General features: G+C 50.6%; 2 protein-coding genes across 8 annotated transcripts in view; one reads left to right on the top strand and one right to left on the bottom strand.

Moving 5' to 3' along the window:
- Positions 1–936, top strand: part of Brd7 (bromodomain containing 7) — a 35,538-nt gene extending 34,602 nt beyond the window's left edge. The window contains exons 15-17 of the mRNA XM_070011959.1: positions 14–157; positions 348–491; positions 698–936. Coding sequence (XP_069868060.1) covers positions 14–157; positions 348–491; positions 698–735 — 326 coding nt within the window. The 3' untranslated portion in view covers positions 736–936. The remainder of the gene's footprint in view (positions 1–13; positions 158–347; positions 492–697) is intronic.
- Adcy7 (adenylate cyclase 7) overlaps positions 1–16,570 on the bottom strand; it is a 59,224-nt gene that overhangs the window by 16,757 nt on the left and 25,897 nt on the right. For 4 of the 7 annotated variants that reach the window (XM_070011956.1, XM_070011955.1, XM_070011954.1 and 1 more), the window contains 16 exons: positions 15,043–15,234; positions 14,716–14,750; positions 14,181–14,264; positions 13,926–13,998; positions 13,016–13,113; positions 12,041–12,125; positions 11,728–11,853; positions 11,219–11,317; positions 10,234–10,424; positions 9,484–9,577; positions 9,088–9,243; positions 8,307–8,453; positions 7,722–7,826; positions 7,443–7,557; positions 5,271–5,395; positions 1,246–5,113 (listed from right to left, as the gene is read on the bottom strand). In XM_070011956.1, the coding sequence (XP_069868057.1) occupies positions 4,967–5,113; positions 5,271–5,395; positions 7,443–7,557; positions 7,722–7,826; positions 8,307–8,453; positions 9,088–9,243; positions 9,484–9,577; positions 10,234–10,424; positions 11,219–11,317; positions 11,728–11,853; positions 12,041–12,125; positions 13,016–13,113; positions 13,926–13,998; positions 14,181–14,264; positions 14,716–14,750; positions 15,043–15,234 (1,872 nt within the window). In that variant the 3' untranslated portion in view covers positions 1,246–4,966. Of the gene's footprint in view, positions 1–1,245; positions 5,114–5,270; positions 5,396–7,442; positions 7,558–7,721; positions 7,827–8,306; positions 8,454–9,087; positions 9,244–9,483; positions 9,578–10,233; positions 10,425–11,218; positions 11,318–11,727; positions 11,854–12,040; positions 12,126–13,015; positions 13,114–13,925; positions 13,999–14,180; positions 14,265–14,715; positions 14,751–15,042; positions 15,235–16,570 lie in introns of those variants that run through there. The other 3 variants (XR_011369804.1, XR_011369803.1, XM_070011957.1) reach the window with 2 other exon arrangements.

Genomic DNA, 16,570 nt, shown 5'->3' on the forward strand with positions numbered 1-16,570 from the left:
CTTCTTACCACAGAGGCTGAAGTGTTCCAGAGGAAACTTGACGAGACCACCAGGTTGCTCAGGGAGCTCCAGGATGCACAGAATGAGCGGCTGAGCACCAGGCCCCCTCCCAACATGATCTGTCTCTTGGGTCCCTCGTACAGAGAGATGCACCTTGGTATAGTATGCCTCCAGCAAGTGTCAGGGAGGAGGGGCATGCATAAAGGGAAATTGCTGAGTAGTGACAGCCCTGTAAAGTGGTGGCACAGAATGCTTGTTCTCTGCATTTGTACATTCACTGCTGTCTTGGATTTTTTTTTAAGGAGTCACTTTTTGATACCTGGAACTATTTTTCTTTTTCTTTCTAGCTGAACAAGTGACTAATAACCTTAAAGAACTTGCACAGCAAGTGACTCCAGGTGATATCGTGAGCATGTATGGAGTTCGAAAAGCAATGGGGATTTCCATTCCTTCCCCGGTCGTGCCACACAACCTCATAGATTTGACAGAAGGTGCGTGCTCCGTTTCTCTGGGTCAATGGGAGGCTCTTGTATGTAGAACTAGTGTATTTCTCACATTTTCAGCAAAGTTGCAGTAGTGACCTAATCACTGCTTCTTAGCCTTGAGTGTGGTGCAAGGGCTATCAGCTAGAGGTGGCTCACCTCCACTCTCACTCTAATGACATGGCAGAGTGTTCAGTACTGTCTTCTTCCTTCAGAGCTTGAAGACCCTAAGAAGGCTGATGTTGCTGAATGAGGACCTGATGGGAGCTCAAGCTTGCTGGTATTTGATTATATATTATGTATATATTTTCTTCATTCCAAATTTGGAAATGCCTTTCAGAAGATATTAACTATTCATAAATTGTGTTTTTAATTAAACTTTGGAACAGTTAATTTTATATGTTCCAGAGATTGGACTTGTATTAGGTAATAAAGCTGAACCTGGAACTCCGAAGAGTACTGTGCATATCCATCAAGTTCCCCTTGACCTTCCCTGACTCATAATATGATTACATCTTAATGGACCAAGTTCTCAAGATAAATTGGAATCCCTTATTTTTTTACCCTCCCCATTAAAGAAATTATACCCAGGTAGTTCTGCAACTCATCATAATTCAGAAATCAGCCCTTTGTGAGCAAGGCATATAGCTTTGGCTATTGTCATACCTGAGTGGGTCTTTTTTTTTTTTTGGTCCGGTCGTGGGTCCTGAAGTCTGGGCCTGGGCGCTGTCCCTCAGCTCTTCAGCTCAAGGCTAGCGCTCTACCACTTGAGCCACAGTGCCACTTCTAGCCTTTTCTGCTTATGTGGTGATGAGGAATTGAACCCAGGGCCCTCATGCATGCAAGGCAAGCACTCTACCACTGAGCCACCTTCCCAGCCCCACCTGGGTGGGTCTTAATGCTACTTGTATTTTACAAAAAGGCAGCTTCATCTGAGAGCTGGAGCATGGCTCAAGTGGTTGAGCAACTGCCTAGCAAGTATAAGGCCCTAGAAAATAAAAATAAAAAATCAGTCCATCTAGTGAGAGCTTTCATTTGTATACCACAAAAACAAACACACGTAGAATAATTTTAGGATCTGCTAGTGTAGCTCTACTCCTGATGGGAGAAGGCACCATGTAGAAATTATGTGGTTAGTAATTAGGAGCCTTCCCCCATCCCACCTACCAGAAAAGGAGAGCCTAGGAGATTCTTAGCATTATAACATGTCTGGTATTTTTGTTTTTTCATTTTTGCAGTTATTTGGAACAATAGCAAAAAGATGAGCCAAATAAGCTAAAACCATCCTCCAGAAGACCAACTCAGAAGACAGTTTTTTTCTGTTTACTGTTTTTCAAAGATCACCTCAGGGCATGCATCTGAGTATTTTTTATCTGAAAATGGCTGTTTGTTTAGCAGTCACTCAGCTAAGATGGTGATTTTCTGCTTTTAGTTCAAAAGATAGCCTGTTAAAAAGCCAGAGTGGAGGTATATTGATGTAAGACTGTAAATCTCAGGAGGATCCAAAGTTCAAGCCAGCCCAAACGAAAATTAGCAGTATACCCCTCCCCCATCATCTCATGCCAGGTACCTGTCATCTCACCTAGATTGGAAACTGGGTAGAAAGGCTGCCCCTAGACAGGAATGTGAGGCCCTACCTGAAAACAACTAAAGCAGAAATGGCTGAAGGCATGCATGGCTCAAGTGGTAAAATAGCTGCCTAGCAAGCACAAATCCCAGAATCCAAACTAGTACCACCAAAAGCAGTAATAAAAAATAACAATACCCAAAAAGTGGGGATGGATACATAACCTAATTCATTGAACAAATTATGTTTAATACTTATATGGCCCGTCTGTGTAAAACCCAAACTGGAAGCTATTCTGTGTTTTTCTTGACTTGAGAAAATTCGAATGAATCTTAAAACTTACAAAAGGGATTCTCTTTTTTAAAACTTAGTTGAGATGTTTTTATGCAGGCTATATCTAGAGTCTTACTTTTAGTCTCTGAAATATAATTTGGTAAGTTCCTTAAGACCAAGAAGATGTTTATATTCAGAAGACCTTAGGACATTCAGGTTTCTGCATTGCTAATTTAATGCATAAAAGCAGCTAAATAAGCACTGGTACTTTATAAAATGAAACATTTAAAACAAATAGTATATATCTATAAATACAGAATAATTGTTTGATGCACCAACTCAAAGCATATTTCTATACAGTGACCTGTTACATACATGAAATATAGCATGAGTAATGCTCATCTTCCTGTTGGAAATTTCCTTAGGAAGCAATCAGAAGACTGCTGTATTAATGTCCCATAGTAAGCTGCCTTAATAGGAATTTTAAGCAAGTCTAATCCGTAAAGAAGGGTGTTATTAGAAATATACTTGTTGCTGTCATGAAAACAAATGACACATCAAGAAATTACTTGGGGCTGGGAAGGTGGCTCAGTGGTAGAGTGCTTGCCTTGCATGCATGAGGACCTGGGTTCAGTTCCTCAGCACCACATAAGCAGAAAAAGCCAGATGTGGTGCTGTGGCTCAGGTGGTAGAGTGCTAGCCTTGAACTGAAGAGCTGAGGGACAGCGCCCAGACCCAGAGTTCAGGCCCTACGACCAGCAAAAAAAAAAAAAATTACTTGGTAATTTATAAAAGATCAACTGCAAGTGAGTCTATGACCTGAACATCAAAACCATAATCTTAGTACAGTACTTTAATTGCACCTAACAATACAGGAACGGTAACTCCCAGCTGGACTTTCTGTTGCTGAAATAAAATCTGACTTGCATGTTGGGAGGGTAGGCAGGTGTTGACTCAGGCTGCGCCTTGCCTCCACTCTCCTGGCAGCTAGAACCTTCCACCTTGCCAGGGACACTGATCACTGCTAGAGTTGAAGAACACAGAGTTCAGTGCAGGGCTCACCTGAAATCAGTCCTCTTGTGACAAGAGGATATATAAACAAATCAACTTAAACAAGACTCTGCTCCTTACCCCAGCATTTTAACCATAAGAGTCCTTTACACAGTAGGTTCTTGTGCTGTGAGAACTGGTTACAGGTACATGCAAGTGCATCAGAGCAGTCCCTGGCCCCAAAACAGGTCCTGTCACTCCCCTTTGCCCCATTGAGGGTCACAACTCATTGCAAACCTGGCAGGTCAGGTGTCCTAGCTCTAGTCCTATGAGCAGGATTTTCTAGGTAACTCCAGGTTTGTAAGTGGCTTCTAAAAATCCTGTGGTGTTGTGAAGCTCAGTGGGTTTAGAGATCCTGGGAATGCACTAATCATGAAGTGAAGACCACTCATATAAAGGAACGAGCAGTTCAGTCATTTCTCACCTTGAAACAGTTCACCTTTTTTCAGCTTCTTGTGGAACTGAAGCAGAGTATAAGATGCGATCTTCCAAAGCTCTTTTTTTCCTTGACTCATTGAAAGAAAGGGTTCAGCATTTGTGAGAGGCTGGCCTAGCAGGGCTGAGGTTTGAGTTCAAGGTCTCACTTGAGCCATTCCCCTAGCTGCTCCTCCTGATTTTGAAGCTTTCCAGATTTAGTTGTGAAGACTCATGTCAAGAAATAGCACAAACTGTCCAAGTCCTATATACAGATACTATTCTCCCACTATCAACACAAAAAAGACAGGCATGGTGGTACAGCACTCAAGGTGGATAGAAGAGGATTGTCAGTTCCAAACCAGCTGGGGTTACACAATAAAACTTGTCTCCAAAAAAAGAAAAATGGTCAGGCATTGGCTAAAGAATGTGAATAAATAAGCAGCATGTAGCCTGGTGCTTGTGGCTCACACCTACAATCTTAGTTACTCAGAAGGCTGAGATCTGAGGATCCAGGTTCAAAGTCAGCTCACAGAAAAATCCTATTAACCAGCAAAAAGTGGGTGTGGCCTCATGTGGGAGCATAAGGTTCTGAGTCTCAGAACTGGCAAAAAAAGAAAAAGAAAAAAGATGTAGTTGATAGTTGAAGACTGTAAGAGAGGACTCAAAGATGGTAGTCAGGAAAAAGTAGAAAGATTACACCTGATTTCAAGCCTTTTCAGCTTATTGAACATAGTCCCAGAAGACTTGTATCAAAGTTGCCTGATTCCTAAGTCCAGGCTTGACACTCCTCCTTGCTGTAAGCCACATTCCTTAGGATTTATACCCCAGCTAGGATAATCCCATAAATAGCCAGGTCACTGGACAGTAGTCCTATTTACATGTGTTGAGTGGTTAAAGAAATGATACACTGCTGTAAACTCCACTTGTCCTGCTGGATAGAACAGACCCATACTGCACAGCCCAGCCTACTCCTCCATTGACCTATAAAGCTTTGGTCTTTTGTGCATGCTCACAAGTACATTCAGTACACCAGCTGACATGGAAACATAGCTTCTCAGCAGCGGTTAAAGTGTCATCTAAGCAGCTCTGCTGCCAGGACCTGGCCCTGGGCCAAATGCTGTTTCCACAGGGTTGGGTCTTGGTTTGCTCAGTGAAGGAGATTGACCACTGGAAGTCTTCAGTTCAGCCCAAGGCCTTGAAACTTGGCAGTGTCTGTACAAACGAAGTAAGTTCGTAGCTCGCCTTTGCCCTTAACGTTGATCAGCCCCCGGCACTCACAAGAGTAGCCTAGTCTCTGGAGGATGGTACATGTCTCTTCAGTAACCTGAGCAAAAGAAAGCTGCATCAGAAGCAAGAAGCCTGCTTGAATGTAGGCAGGTTGGTCAAATATTATCCATACCTTCATTCTCCGTTACAGCCATGCTGAGGCGTGGCAAGCCCTCCACAGTAGGAGGGTCACATTCCCCCCCAGGGGTTGCTACCTGGATTTTGCCCAGTTCTCCAGTGCTCTCCATGCGGCTGGCAACGTTGACTGCATTTCCCCAGATGTCATACTGAGGTTTTCGGGCTCCAATTACTCCAGCAATCACAGGCCCATGGTTCATGCCTGAAGGTAATGTTTGCAGTTGGCCACTGAAGAAGCAGAGCTCAAAACATCTGAACTGGGAGAGCCCACAGTCCATCCCCAACCACAAAGGGGTGACAGCTTTCTGAGGTGCCTACGCAGTAGGGTCTGTGGTAGGAGAAAGGCCTGCCCTGCCTGGCTCTGGTCCAGGCTCCATGAAGCAGGAAGGCTAGTTTTGTCAGGAATACTTCTGACATTGTGCCATTCCCCCTCCATGTGCTAACAAAGTGCCCACTCTGAGCTAGCTGGCTAGTTAGGTTTGCTTAAAGGTCTCCTGTTGATAGCCAGGATTTAGGTTCTGCATTTTCTACAGTTGTGTATTCTTACTAAAATCAAAGGCAACCACAATGCCAAGTCACGATTTCAACCAAGCTGCTGACAACTTCAAAGCAGGTAACCTGTACCAGACAGACCTGGAGCCTCTTGCAAGAGAGGAGACCCAAATCAGTAAGGTCAGGGATGCCGCAGGAAAAATTAAACATCCAAGATACCCAAATGATCATAATGAACTATTTTCAGAATATTTACTCACTAAAGAAGGAAAATCTAGCAGAAATGAATGAATTTCTAGAGAAATACAAATTGCCAAAACTGAAGCAAGAAAATAGAAATTAACTAAACAAGCCCATAATGTACAATAAGAGGAAGCAATCAGAAGTCTTCCAATAAGGAAAAGCCCAGGCCCAGACAGATTCATCACAGAATTGTATAAAGACTTTTTAAAGAGGAGCGAATACCCATACTCAAGCAGCAGAGGGAGCAATCCCAGACTCATTCTGTGAACCAATAACCCACATCCCCAAACCAGGCAAGGATCCAACAGAAAAAAGAACTACAGACCAATCTCTCTGATGAACACAGACTAAAACTTCTCAGTAAAATAGTAGCCAACAGAATCCAGAAACAAATCATACATTTTAACCAAGTAAGCTTCATCCCACAGATGCAAAGCTTGTTTAACATGTAAATCAATAAATGTAATCCCCCACATTAATAGAACCAAGGTCAAGAACCACATGGTTATCTCAATTGATGCAGAAAAGACTTTTGACAAAACATCCATTCATGCTCAAAGCTCTGGAGAAAATAGGAACAGAAGGAACATTCTTTAAAACAAAAGCCATATTAAACAGACCAACAGCCAATATCATACTAAATGGGGAAAAGCTAAAACCAGTTCCCTTAAAATCAGGAACAAGGCAAGGATGCCCACTCTCCATTCCTTTTCAGTATAGTTTGGAATCTGTAGCAATAAGACAAGAAAAGGGATCTACATAGGGGAAGAAGAAATTATTCCTATTTTCAGATGGCATGATCAGGTAATACCTAAACAACCCCCACCCCCCCGAAAAAAAAAGAAAACTCCCAAACTAGAACTAATAAATCACTTTGGCAAAGTAGCAGAATATAGAATTAACCCACGATAATCTTAAAAAGAATAAAATATCTAGCAATTAATCAAAGATGTAAAGGAACTATTCTGTGGAAAACTAAAAATCTAAAGAAAGAAACCAAAGAGGACACCAGGAAATGGAAAAATCTTCCCTGTTTGTGATAGGTAGAATAAATATTGTGAAAATGACCAAACTGCCAAAAGTGATACACAAATTCAACACAATTCCCATCAGAATCCCAACAATGTTCTTTCCTGAAATAGAGAAAACAACCCAAAACTTCATATGGAAAACAAAGACCTAGAATAGCCAAAGCAATTCTAGGCAAAAGAAGCAATGCAGGAGATAATGACAATACCAGATTTCAGACTCTACTATCGAGCTTGGTATTGGCACAAAAGTAGATCCAAAGACCAATACAATAGAAGATCCAGAAATAAAACCACATGCATACAGTCAGTTGATGTTCAATAAAGGAGCCAAAGACATACAGTGGAAAACACATAGCCTCTTTAACTATTGGTGCTGGGAAAACTGGGCAACCACATGCAGAAAACTAAAAGTGGATCCCAGACAGACCAGGAACACCTGCGGCTGCTCCACTTCCCCACCCCCCCCTGCCCACCAAGCCTCACCGACACGGAGGCGGAAGGAGTTGAAGGAGTGCCTGTTGATCCCATCCAGCTTGCTCATCAGGGCGATGCTGAAGTCTACCATGACGCCGATGTGCGTGTGCTGCCGCTCCAAGTCCTGCAGCATGACCATACTGCACCCACAGCCCCTTGACCACAGGCACCCCATCTTCCCATACCCCACAGAGCTTCACCACCACCAAAAATCTCGAAGCAGGGCTGCATAAACAGCTTTACCCCCCCCTCACAGGACAGAGTAGGGTACTTCAGTGATGGGAGTACCTGGTTCTCATGCCCCGAAGGGACACTGAGCCCCGCAGCTGCCATGTAGGTGCTGCCAATGGTCTTGATCTTCTCCACGCCACTGAACTTGGGCTTCAGCAGCAGCTGTGGGAAGCCAGGCAAGTCAGACAGTGCTGCAAGAACACACACACACACACACACACACACACACACACACACACACACACACACACACACACACACACACACACACACACACACACACACACACACACACACACACACACACACACACACACACACACACACACACACACACACACACACACACACACGCCCTCTCCTCTGAACTCCTTGAAAGGGCCAAAGAGCAAATGATCTACCCAGGAGGGGGCAGTTGTTGGCAGAGTTCTGCCCAACCTGTTTCCTCACCCGGTCAGGCTGTTACAAGGACCTAACTGTAATCTTAGCAGCTGCCCAGCACAGAAGCTGAATTAAAGGTGAGCTCCGTCAGTGCACACAATGCATCCCTTTATCATGACACTGCATTTTGTCTAGCTTGTGTGCTGTGGTGCTGGGGGTTGACCCAGGCCCTCTCCTGTCCACCCCCACCTCTGCCTGCACCTCATCGAAGTCCGCGATGATCTCGTTGAGCAGGCGCAGACACTCCAGCCCCTCCTTGTTGACATCACACTCTGTGTAGAACACTTTGAAGTCCGGCACAGATGCAAACATGACACAGACACAGTCATAGGACTGATGGTACCAGTCCTGTGGCAGGGCAGGGAAGAAACGGCACTGTAAGACCACTGAGCCTCAAAGTGACAGCTGCCGCTGAGCAGTCCAGAGGGGTGGGCAGAGCCCTCAGCCCTGGCTGCCAACTTCAGAATGGGCTGGTGGGGGGAGGAGAGCTGAGTCTGGCTAGGTGAACACCAGCTGGGCCTGAAACTCAGGCGAGAGGAAGCAGGAGACAGAAACTGGGTTCTGCACTGAGCAGAACACTGGTGGAAATAGTCATGTCTCAAAGAAATTTCCAGGCTTGGTCTGGGAAGGTGGCTCAGTGGTAGAGCGCTTGCCTTGCATGCCTGAGGCCCTGGGTTCGATTCCTCAGCACCACATAAGCAAAAAGAAAAAAGCCGGAAGTGGTGCTGTGGCTCAAGTGGTAGAGTGCTAGCCTTGAGCTGAAGAGCTGAGGGACAGCACCCAGGCCCAGAGTTCAGGCCCCATGACCAGACCCCCCAAAAAAAAAAAAAAAAAGAAATTTCCAGGCTTGGCCCTCATGACAATCCCAGAGAAGTCAAGGCCACACACTAACCAGACTCCCAACTACAAGCCCAGGTTTACATATCACCACACACTGCCTCCAGAGCGTCCTGACCCCACACCCTTCATTCTGACTGCGTACCTCATTTAGCTTGTCTCCAATGAAGTGGGCAGCCACGTGGGCTGGCAGGACATTCTCCAGGAGAAGGCGGTTCACGTTTTCCATGGTCTCAAACTCCTCATGTTCCTTCTTGAACTTCTTCTTCCACAAACAATCCAGGCGGCAGTAATAGTCGATCTGCAAACTGGGGAAAGTCAGTGTCCTGCAGCGGGCCCCACCTGAGAGGCTGGCTGGGAGCCCAGGCTAGCCCACACAGTGTGCTCATGACAAGCCTGTGGCTGCTGCCTGGGGAGGCGGGGGAGGGGATGACTGGGAGTCCCTCAGCCTTAACAAAACCCTAATTTCTTGGCATGTGAGGCCCTCTGCACCCTGCCTATCCTACTGGGGGGCCCAGGAAGCTAAAGAGCCTGCGCATACCTGTCTGGACAGCATGACCAGAGTGCTGTAGAACAGAACCAGGTAGAAGTTGATCATGGTCTTCAGGTCCCTTGGTGAATAGTCCAGTGCACTGCTGGATGAAGGGCAGGAGTCAGTGGTGCGCTAAGAACTGGGGTACAGACAGCATGTGTGGTGTGGGCAGGGGACACATAAGTGCAGCTGCACAGGGAAGAGGGACGCTGGGGACTGTGGGAAGGGGCTCTCTGAGGGGAGATCTAAGTCACCCAGGAAGGGGCAAAGAGGCTGGGGGGAGGGATGTCCAAGGAGAGCCAGGGCTCCTTGCAGGAAGCCAGAGAGTTGACAGGCAGAGCAGATGACCAGAAGGTTTTTCTCCATGGATTACTAAGATTTCAGCCATGGTTCAAGAGAGACAGCCCCCACCCCCTGATCCAGAGCTTCTAGAGCCCCCATGCCCCAGCCCGCCCTGAGTCTCAGGAAGGGACCAGGCCATTGCGCTGTGCTTGCCAGATGAGCAATCCAGCTCAGAGGGCTCGGCTGGCTCAGGTTCCTCTCACCATTCACTCCCCAGAAACAGGTTGAGCCTGGGGCCATGTGACCAAGACTCCCCAGAGAACCCACCAGTGAGACACTCCTCAGCCCTTGGCCATGTCCGATGGGACCCCAGACACAGATGACCCTCCCTCCCCAGGAAGGATAGAGCAAAGCCACAGCTAGCCACGGGCAGATGGCAATGATCAGGTCCTGACAGTGAGGTGTGGCAGGACCTACCTTACGGTGGTGTTGGCCTGGGTGAAGTTGCCTGGGCTGTGGGCACAGTGGTCCTGCCAGCACAGGGAGAGGTTGAAGAGCACCAGGTAGGCCACCAGGGCCACCGTCAGCAGCAGGACCTTCAGCTCCAGGCTCATCCGCAGGAAGACTGAGCAGGCGATGAAGCCCAGGATACAGCTGCAGCTGTAGTACTAGGGGTGAGGTGGTACCCCACTGTCCATCACCAGGAGGTGTTAGCACTAGCCCCCCCCAAGCGCCCCAACATCCCCCAATTCCCTATGGGCAGCAGGGCTCAAGTGTGTTGCCACCCTTCTGACCATCTGACCACTTCCCAGAGCCAGTGAGCTCATTTATTCAAAGCCATAGCATATGAAATTATAGGTGCTGTGTAGAGCTCATGGGCCAAGGGCAAGGCCAAGGGCACACCTGAACAGCCTCCTGCCTCCTGCATTCTGCCATGAGCCTGCCCTCCCCAAAGCGTAGCCCTGCCACATTCCTCCCCTGCCCACATCATGCTGCAGAGAATCCTCCAGCCTGACGGTCCTGCTCCACCCTGACCCTAATTCTCCCTCACTCCCTTCCCAAGTCACAAACCCCTAAACCCTACCAAGGCAGCCACCCTCAGCTTGGTCACACTGTCCTCTCCCCATCCCACCTCCTCCCTTGACAGACACGTGCAAACTCCCTGCGGCCCCTAATACCCCATGCCATCCTGATTGTCTTTGAGCCCAGCACTAGCTTTGCTACCTACACGGCTCTGGTCAACCTCTCTTAAGACCCACTTCCTCATGAGAGGCAGCAGCATCTCAAAGATGTCCTCCAATACAGCTAGATTACACTTAACTGCCTGGCCCCAGCTTTTCCTCCCTTGGAGACACTGGGCTGGACACAGTGCTCTTCACACCAGAAGCTGCAGTGGCTGAGCTGAGTGTCCCAGTGAGGACAGAGCCCAGAGGGATCTAACGGGAGGAGAACAGATACTCACTGGGAGGAGGACACACAGGGTCCTGTCCTTGCTCCTTGAGGCCAGCAGGCTGGTCTCATTGCCACCAGGCAGCCCTAGGGCTGAGTCGAGCATCAGTGGCTGCAGAAGAGACAGATCCCTGTTAACATGCATCAGGGGACTGGGACTCTGGGCACCCTGGCAGGCCTGAAGCTGATGCTATCTCAGCTCTGAAGCATCAGAGGTGACCTCAAAACACAGCCGTTCTAGAGAGCCTGCGAGGGGAGACTGGCTCTAGAAGGAGCCAGATCCAGCAGGAGCCAAGACAACATAGAACAGGAAGCCAAGCTCCCCTGCTAGCAAAGAAACAGAGGGAGGGTGAGCCAGGACAGAGTGGAACCAGGGACCTCTCAGGCTCACACCGCAGTGCTTGCAGGGGTCACAGCAGATGCAGCTGGGATGCACTGAGACGACAGGTTCCCAGGGTCAAAGATGGTCTCCTGCACCCAGGATGTGTGCCATGGGCACCGGGGGTCCCTTCCATGACTGACCAGGTTGATGATGGCGACCGTGAGCAGGCTACCGATGGTCAGCACAGCCAGAAACAGCCTCAGAAGAGTTCGTGTCTCCACCCATCCGGAGACGGCCTGCAGCATCCCCTGGGCTGGGCAACACCTCTGTGGAGACATGAGATGGAGTCACCAGGTGCACAGCTGAGATGAGGGGCTTCCAGGGCAGTGTGAACAGCTCTGCAGCGCGCCAGGACACTGAAGGCTCACACCACCAGCAAGGCTCACTGGGGGGCCCGAGGAAAGGAGGGGGTCACAGCACTGAGCTCCAGGCCGAGGACTCAGCTACACTCACCAAGAACTCAGTAGCAAAGCACAGACTTAGCACCAGCCCCAGCAGGCAGGACACCAGCCCAAAGGACACACCCAGGGGCATCATCCTGAAAAGGAGGAAAGGCCTAAGTGCAGGGGTCCCATGCCCAGGACCCCCCTCTCTCTCAGCCTCTAATCCCCAGCTCACAGTCGCCTATCCCGTCCTGGAGGCTACTCTGCACACAGCCAAAGGGATATTTGAAAACTAGTCCAACTGCCTCAGTAAATGTCACACAAGGACAGGCCAAAACAGGAAGGTCGTGGCCAGCATCAAGCCCTCCCCCTTGGGGCCAGGTACAACAAGAAATAAGTGACCCAACCCTGGGGACCTTATATAAAAGCATTCCCTTATTAATCTCTATTAAGCACACCCAAAGCCACAACATTGGCCCAATTGCCTCAAAGGCTGACCTCTGTTCCCTCTGACCTCAGCCCCTCTCTCCTTGCCAGCAGGTCTCAGGGCCACAAGCACAAATCTCAGGGGTTCCTGACCCAGGGTCAATGTCATTAACCCCTGAGCTTTACCTACCTCCTGCCCCATACACACACACACACACACACACACACACACACACACACACACACACACACACATACACACACACACACACACACACACACACACACACACACACACACACACACACACACACACACACACACACACACACACACACACACACACACACACACGGACATGAAAAAGGATTATAAACATCTAAGTCCAGAGGTGGCTGCAGATGTAACAGGTAACTTAGCAAAGTGAGAGGCATTAGGCGGCAGGGAGGCCTGTCATACATTAGTTACAAGTAAGAATTGGCAACTCCAGTGGGGCTACAAGGTCCTGGTCCCTGCACTGGAAGACTCCAGAGTTAGAAGTCCCAAGCAGCTTTGCTGGGATATGACCCTTCCAGCTCTACTTCAGTGGGCTCCCTCGTCTTCCCCACCTCAGACTAACCTGGGCATCACCAGGGCGTGGACGAGCAAGATGCAGAGGAAAACCAAGCTGGCGCAGGCGAAGTCATAGCGGGCCCGAGGGATGGGTGCTAGGCGGTACTGCAGCAACAAAACTATGAGGGCCCACCACCTGCAGGACTCCCTTCCCAGCTCCCCTCACCCCTGCTTGAGTTCATCACCTAAGTGATGGAAAGAAAATACCTCCTCCCACCTCACCCCCCCCCCACAACTGGAGTTCCAGTGTTCCACTGATTAGCATTCATTCATCTGCATCTAGCAGCTCGATTTCTGTTGCAAAGCAATCACCTCCTCCCCGTGCCCAGCCAGGCCTCCATTTCCAAGGCCCCTGAAGAGCTCATAGACCATGGACAAGAACCAAGTTCATTTCCTGGTGACCTCACTTGGGAGCCCAGGGACAGGTTGGTCCCTCCCCTCCAATCCTGGCACCTAGTACACAGACCTCCTACTGCCCAGCCCCACAGCTCTGGAACTGCTCCTGTGCGTGAGCTGGGCGTAGCAGGCTCCCGGTCACCTGGGTGTGGGTTGTTACATAACAACACACGGCAGGTCCCACCTGGAGCCAGGAGATGCCCTACAACAACATCATTGTCCACTGTGGAACAGGACGCATGGCCGCAGACAGGCGGGAGAACCCCCAGGTCCTGACCATGCCAAGACTGAATCTGAAGCCTGACACCCACTGGCCCCTATCCATTGATTGCCTGGCATTGGATGGAATAAAAATCTTCCAAACCCACAGGGTAAATCCTGGTGAAGGGTGAAGGAGTAAGAGCAGCTGGAAAGAATCAACAAGTCTGGGGCTGCATTGAGCCCACCCCACCCTAGCAACCAGCTGTAGAGGTTCCCATGAGCCTCTAGGGCTCACATACACCTCACCCCAGGGGCCTCACCTCTCGCTCAAAGCCCTCCTCCAGGAAGAAGGGCCCGAAGGTGTGGAAATCATCAGACTTGGAGCAGCAGGGCCTGGGCAGGGGAGGGGAGCAGCAGCATGAGATGGGGTCTGACAGTGGGGACCCTCAAGAGGCAGCTCTGGGGAATTGGAACCCAGCCACGGGTATGAGCATGTAGGTGGGCCTGCCATATGGAGGACCCCCCTCCCCGACTCAAGGGACAGTGGAGGATGGGCTAAGATCGCAGAGCCTCACCTGGTGGAGCTGAGCCCCTCGATGGCCGACAGCATCTCATCATCGTAGGAGTCATCCTCTGAGCGCCCTTTGGGGGATGCACTTCTGGAAACAGACACCCCCAACTGCACTACCCAGGAACCCCACGTCCACTCACTTGGGAGCGGGTGTGGATTAGCTGGCCACAAGTGGGGTAAGAGGCGCATGACAGAGGTCTTGAGCCTCATTTGGGACAATGGAGAAGTGGGTGAGTGCCACCGAGGCCCAGGAGTGAAAATGAAGGTCCACATCTCCCAGCTAGCAAATAGTCCCATCAGAAGCAGAGGCCAGACTCCCGGCTCCCAGCCTGTGGCTTCGTCTGCCCCCCTCCAGGGTCGGCCCGCACCACACCCCTTCCTCCAATAGCCCTCTCCCAAGGACCTGGAAGTCCTCTTCCAGAAACAGCAGAGTTCACAGAGGCTGGGCAGAGCCTGGTGGGGCTGCCCCACACAGGGGCCGGATGCCTGCCTGGAGGAAGTGACCGAGGCACAAGCCAGCCAGGAGGGGGTGTGCATACCTGTCAGGGGTCCGGTGGCGCCGCAGGGGAATGGCCTAAAGTGGGAGGGAGGGGAGGACGCAGTGACTGTCTGGCCCATGAGCCCTGGTCGATCCCTGGGCCTGAGTTTATCACCTCTGACCACTGTGCAAGGTGTCAGGGACTATCCAAGCTGCAGCACCTTGAGCCAGGGCTCAACTAGGGAGAAAAAGGACAAGGGATGCCCCCAGCCCCCTGGAGAAGTCTCCACATACCTCCAGCTCTCCACAGAGGTGGGACAGAGAATGGACCCACCCCCAGCATTTGCTCCCAGTCCTACCTCAGCTGTCAGAGCAGGAGGGGACCCACCTTGGGCCTGCGCCCATTGGGGATGAGTGTCTCGCTGCTGCTTACGCTCTCGCGGTGGTTGAGGTGTGCGAAGGGCCGTGCTGCCCCCCAGGACTCAAGGTAGCGGGTCACACGCACAGAAGCCCGCATCTTCAGGGCCGCATCCCCCTTGGGCCTGGGGGGTTGTTGGCTGGGTGGGGGTGGCTGCTGGCTCTGTAGACCCATGGACAATTTGTTCCACCAATGTCCCTCTCAATCCACCCCTCCACTCTCTCCAAAATGTCACCCTGCCCACACAGCCTGCTGGGAAATAAGACAAAGCTCCAGCCTGCAGCGCCTGGGGACAGCACTAGCTTGAGGGAGCTGGCTGAGGCCCCAGGCAAGGGACCCCTGCTCGGTCCCATGGCTGTCCCCAGGCTAAGAGGAGACTGGTGGTCACCCAGTCCAGAGCCCAGCCTGCCCTTGGGCTCTTTGAAATAGGTGGCCTCTGGGGCCTGATTCCCCTGTCACCTCTCCCAGGAGGCCAGCGAAACACAAGTGTCTTGCCCACATGTGGCCAGTACGTGTTCCTTCTTTCCAAGAGAAACAGGCAGGAAAGGAGAGACACCGCAACCGAGATACCAGCTGACCTCCAGAGCAGCCTTCTAGAAAGTTCCAGGTAGACTCCAGCCTCCAGCTTGGATACATTCCCTGCCCAGCACCTGTGGCTTAGCCTGGCCTACCTACAGGCTCCTCTTCTGGGCCACTGAGCCCGAGACACCCTCCCCAGCCCCTGGTGTCTCCAGGCAAGGTTGCCAGGAAGATCTGAACACAAGGAAAGGAGGAGAAAGAGCCCTGAGATCAGCAGAGACGAGTTTGGCACACAGTGGGGTCTACAGATTCCCTTCTGCCCTTCTCCCAACAGGGACTGCAGACATCTCCTCCTTGTGGGCGTGCTGAGCCTGCCACACCCTCATCAGCAACTCTGCTAGACTCCTTCACTCGATTAGCCCTCAGGGGTGGGTTTTGGAGTTTTGGGGGTTGCTTGATCCATTCCAAAGCTACCTGAGCACCTGCTCTGAGCTGGGTAGCAGCCTGAAGAGAGGGAACCCGCTCTTGAAGCTGGGGTCACAATAAATAAGGAAAGGATTCAATAGGACCCTTGGGGGCCCTCGGAGGAGCAGGTCAGTGACCCCACAGGGGCTTTCCTAGTACGCCATGTGAATGTGACCTCAGCAGAGCGAGGCTACAGGCATGGTGGAGGGGCTCCGGGGCTGCCCCCCAGCAATGGCTAAGGCTGAGCAAGAGGAAGCTGGAGGGAGCTTGTGGCCTGCACTTTTGAGCAAGCCCCAAGGATGACTCACCAGCCTCAGCCAGACTGGGGCAGCGACAGGCCAGGCACACACAGGCTCACTCAGGTCACACAGCCCTCCCATCGCTACGAGCTGGGTCTCAGGAGAAGGGGAGGCAGCATTGGGCAGATGGACGGGGAGCCTGGAGCCTAACACCCTGTCAGCTCCCTGCCTAGGGCTCCCTGGCCAGCCGGGCTTTCCTGAGTCTGACTAAATCC

This window comes from Dipodomys merriami, unplaced genomic scaffold (genome assembly GCF_024711535.1).
Source record: "Dipodomys merriami isolate MVZ:Mamm:240054 unplaced genomic scaffold, mDipMer1.0.p SCAF_85, whole genome shotgun sequence".
Taxonomy (NCBI): Eukaryota; Metazoa; Chordata; class Mammalia; order Rodentia; family Heteromyidae; genus Dipodomys; species Dipodomys merriami.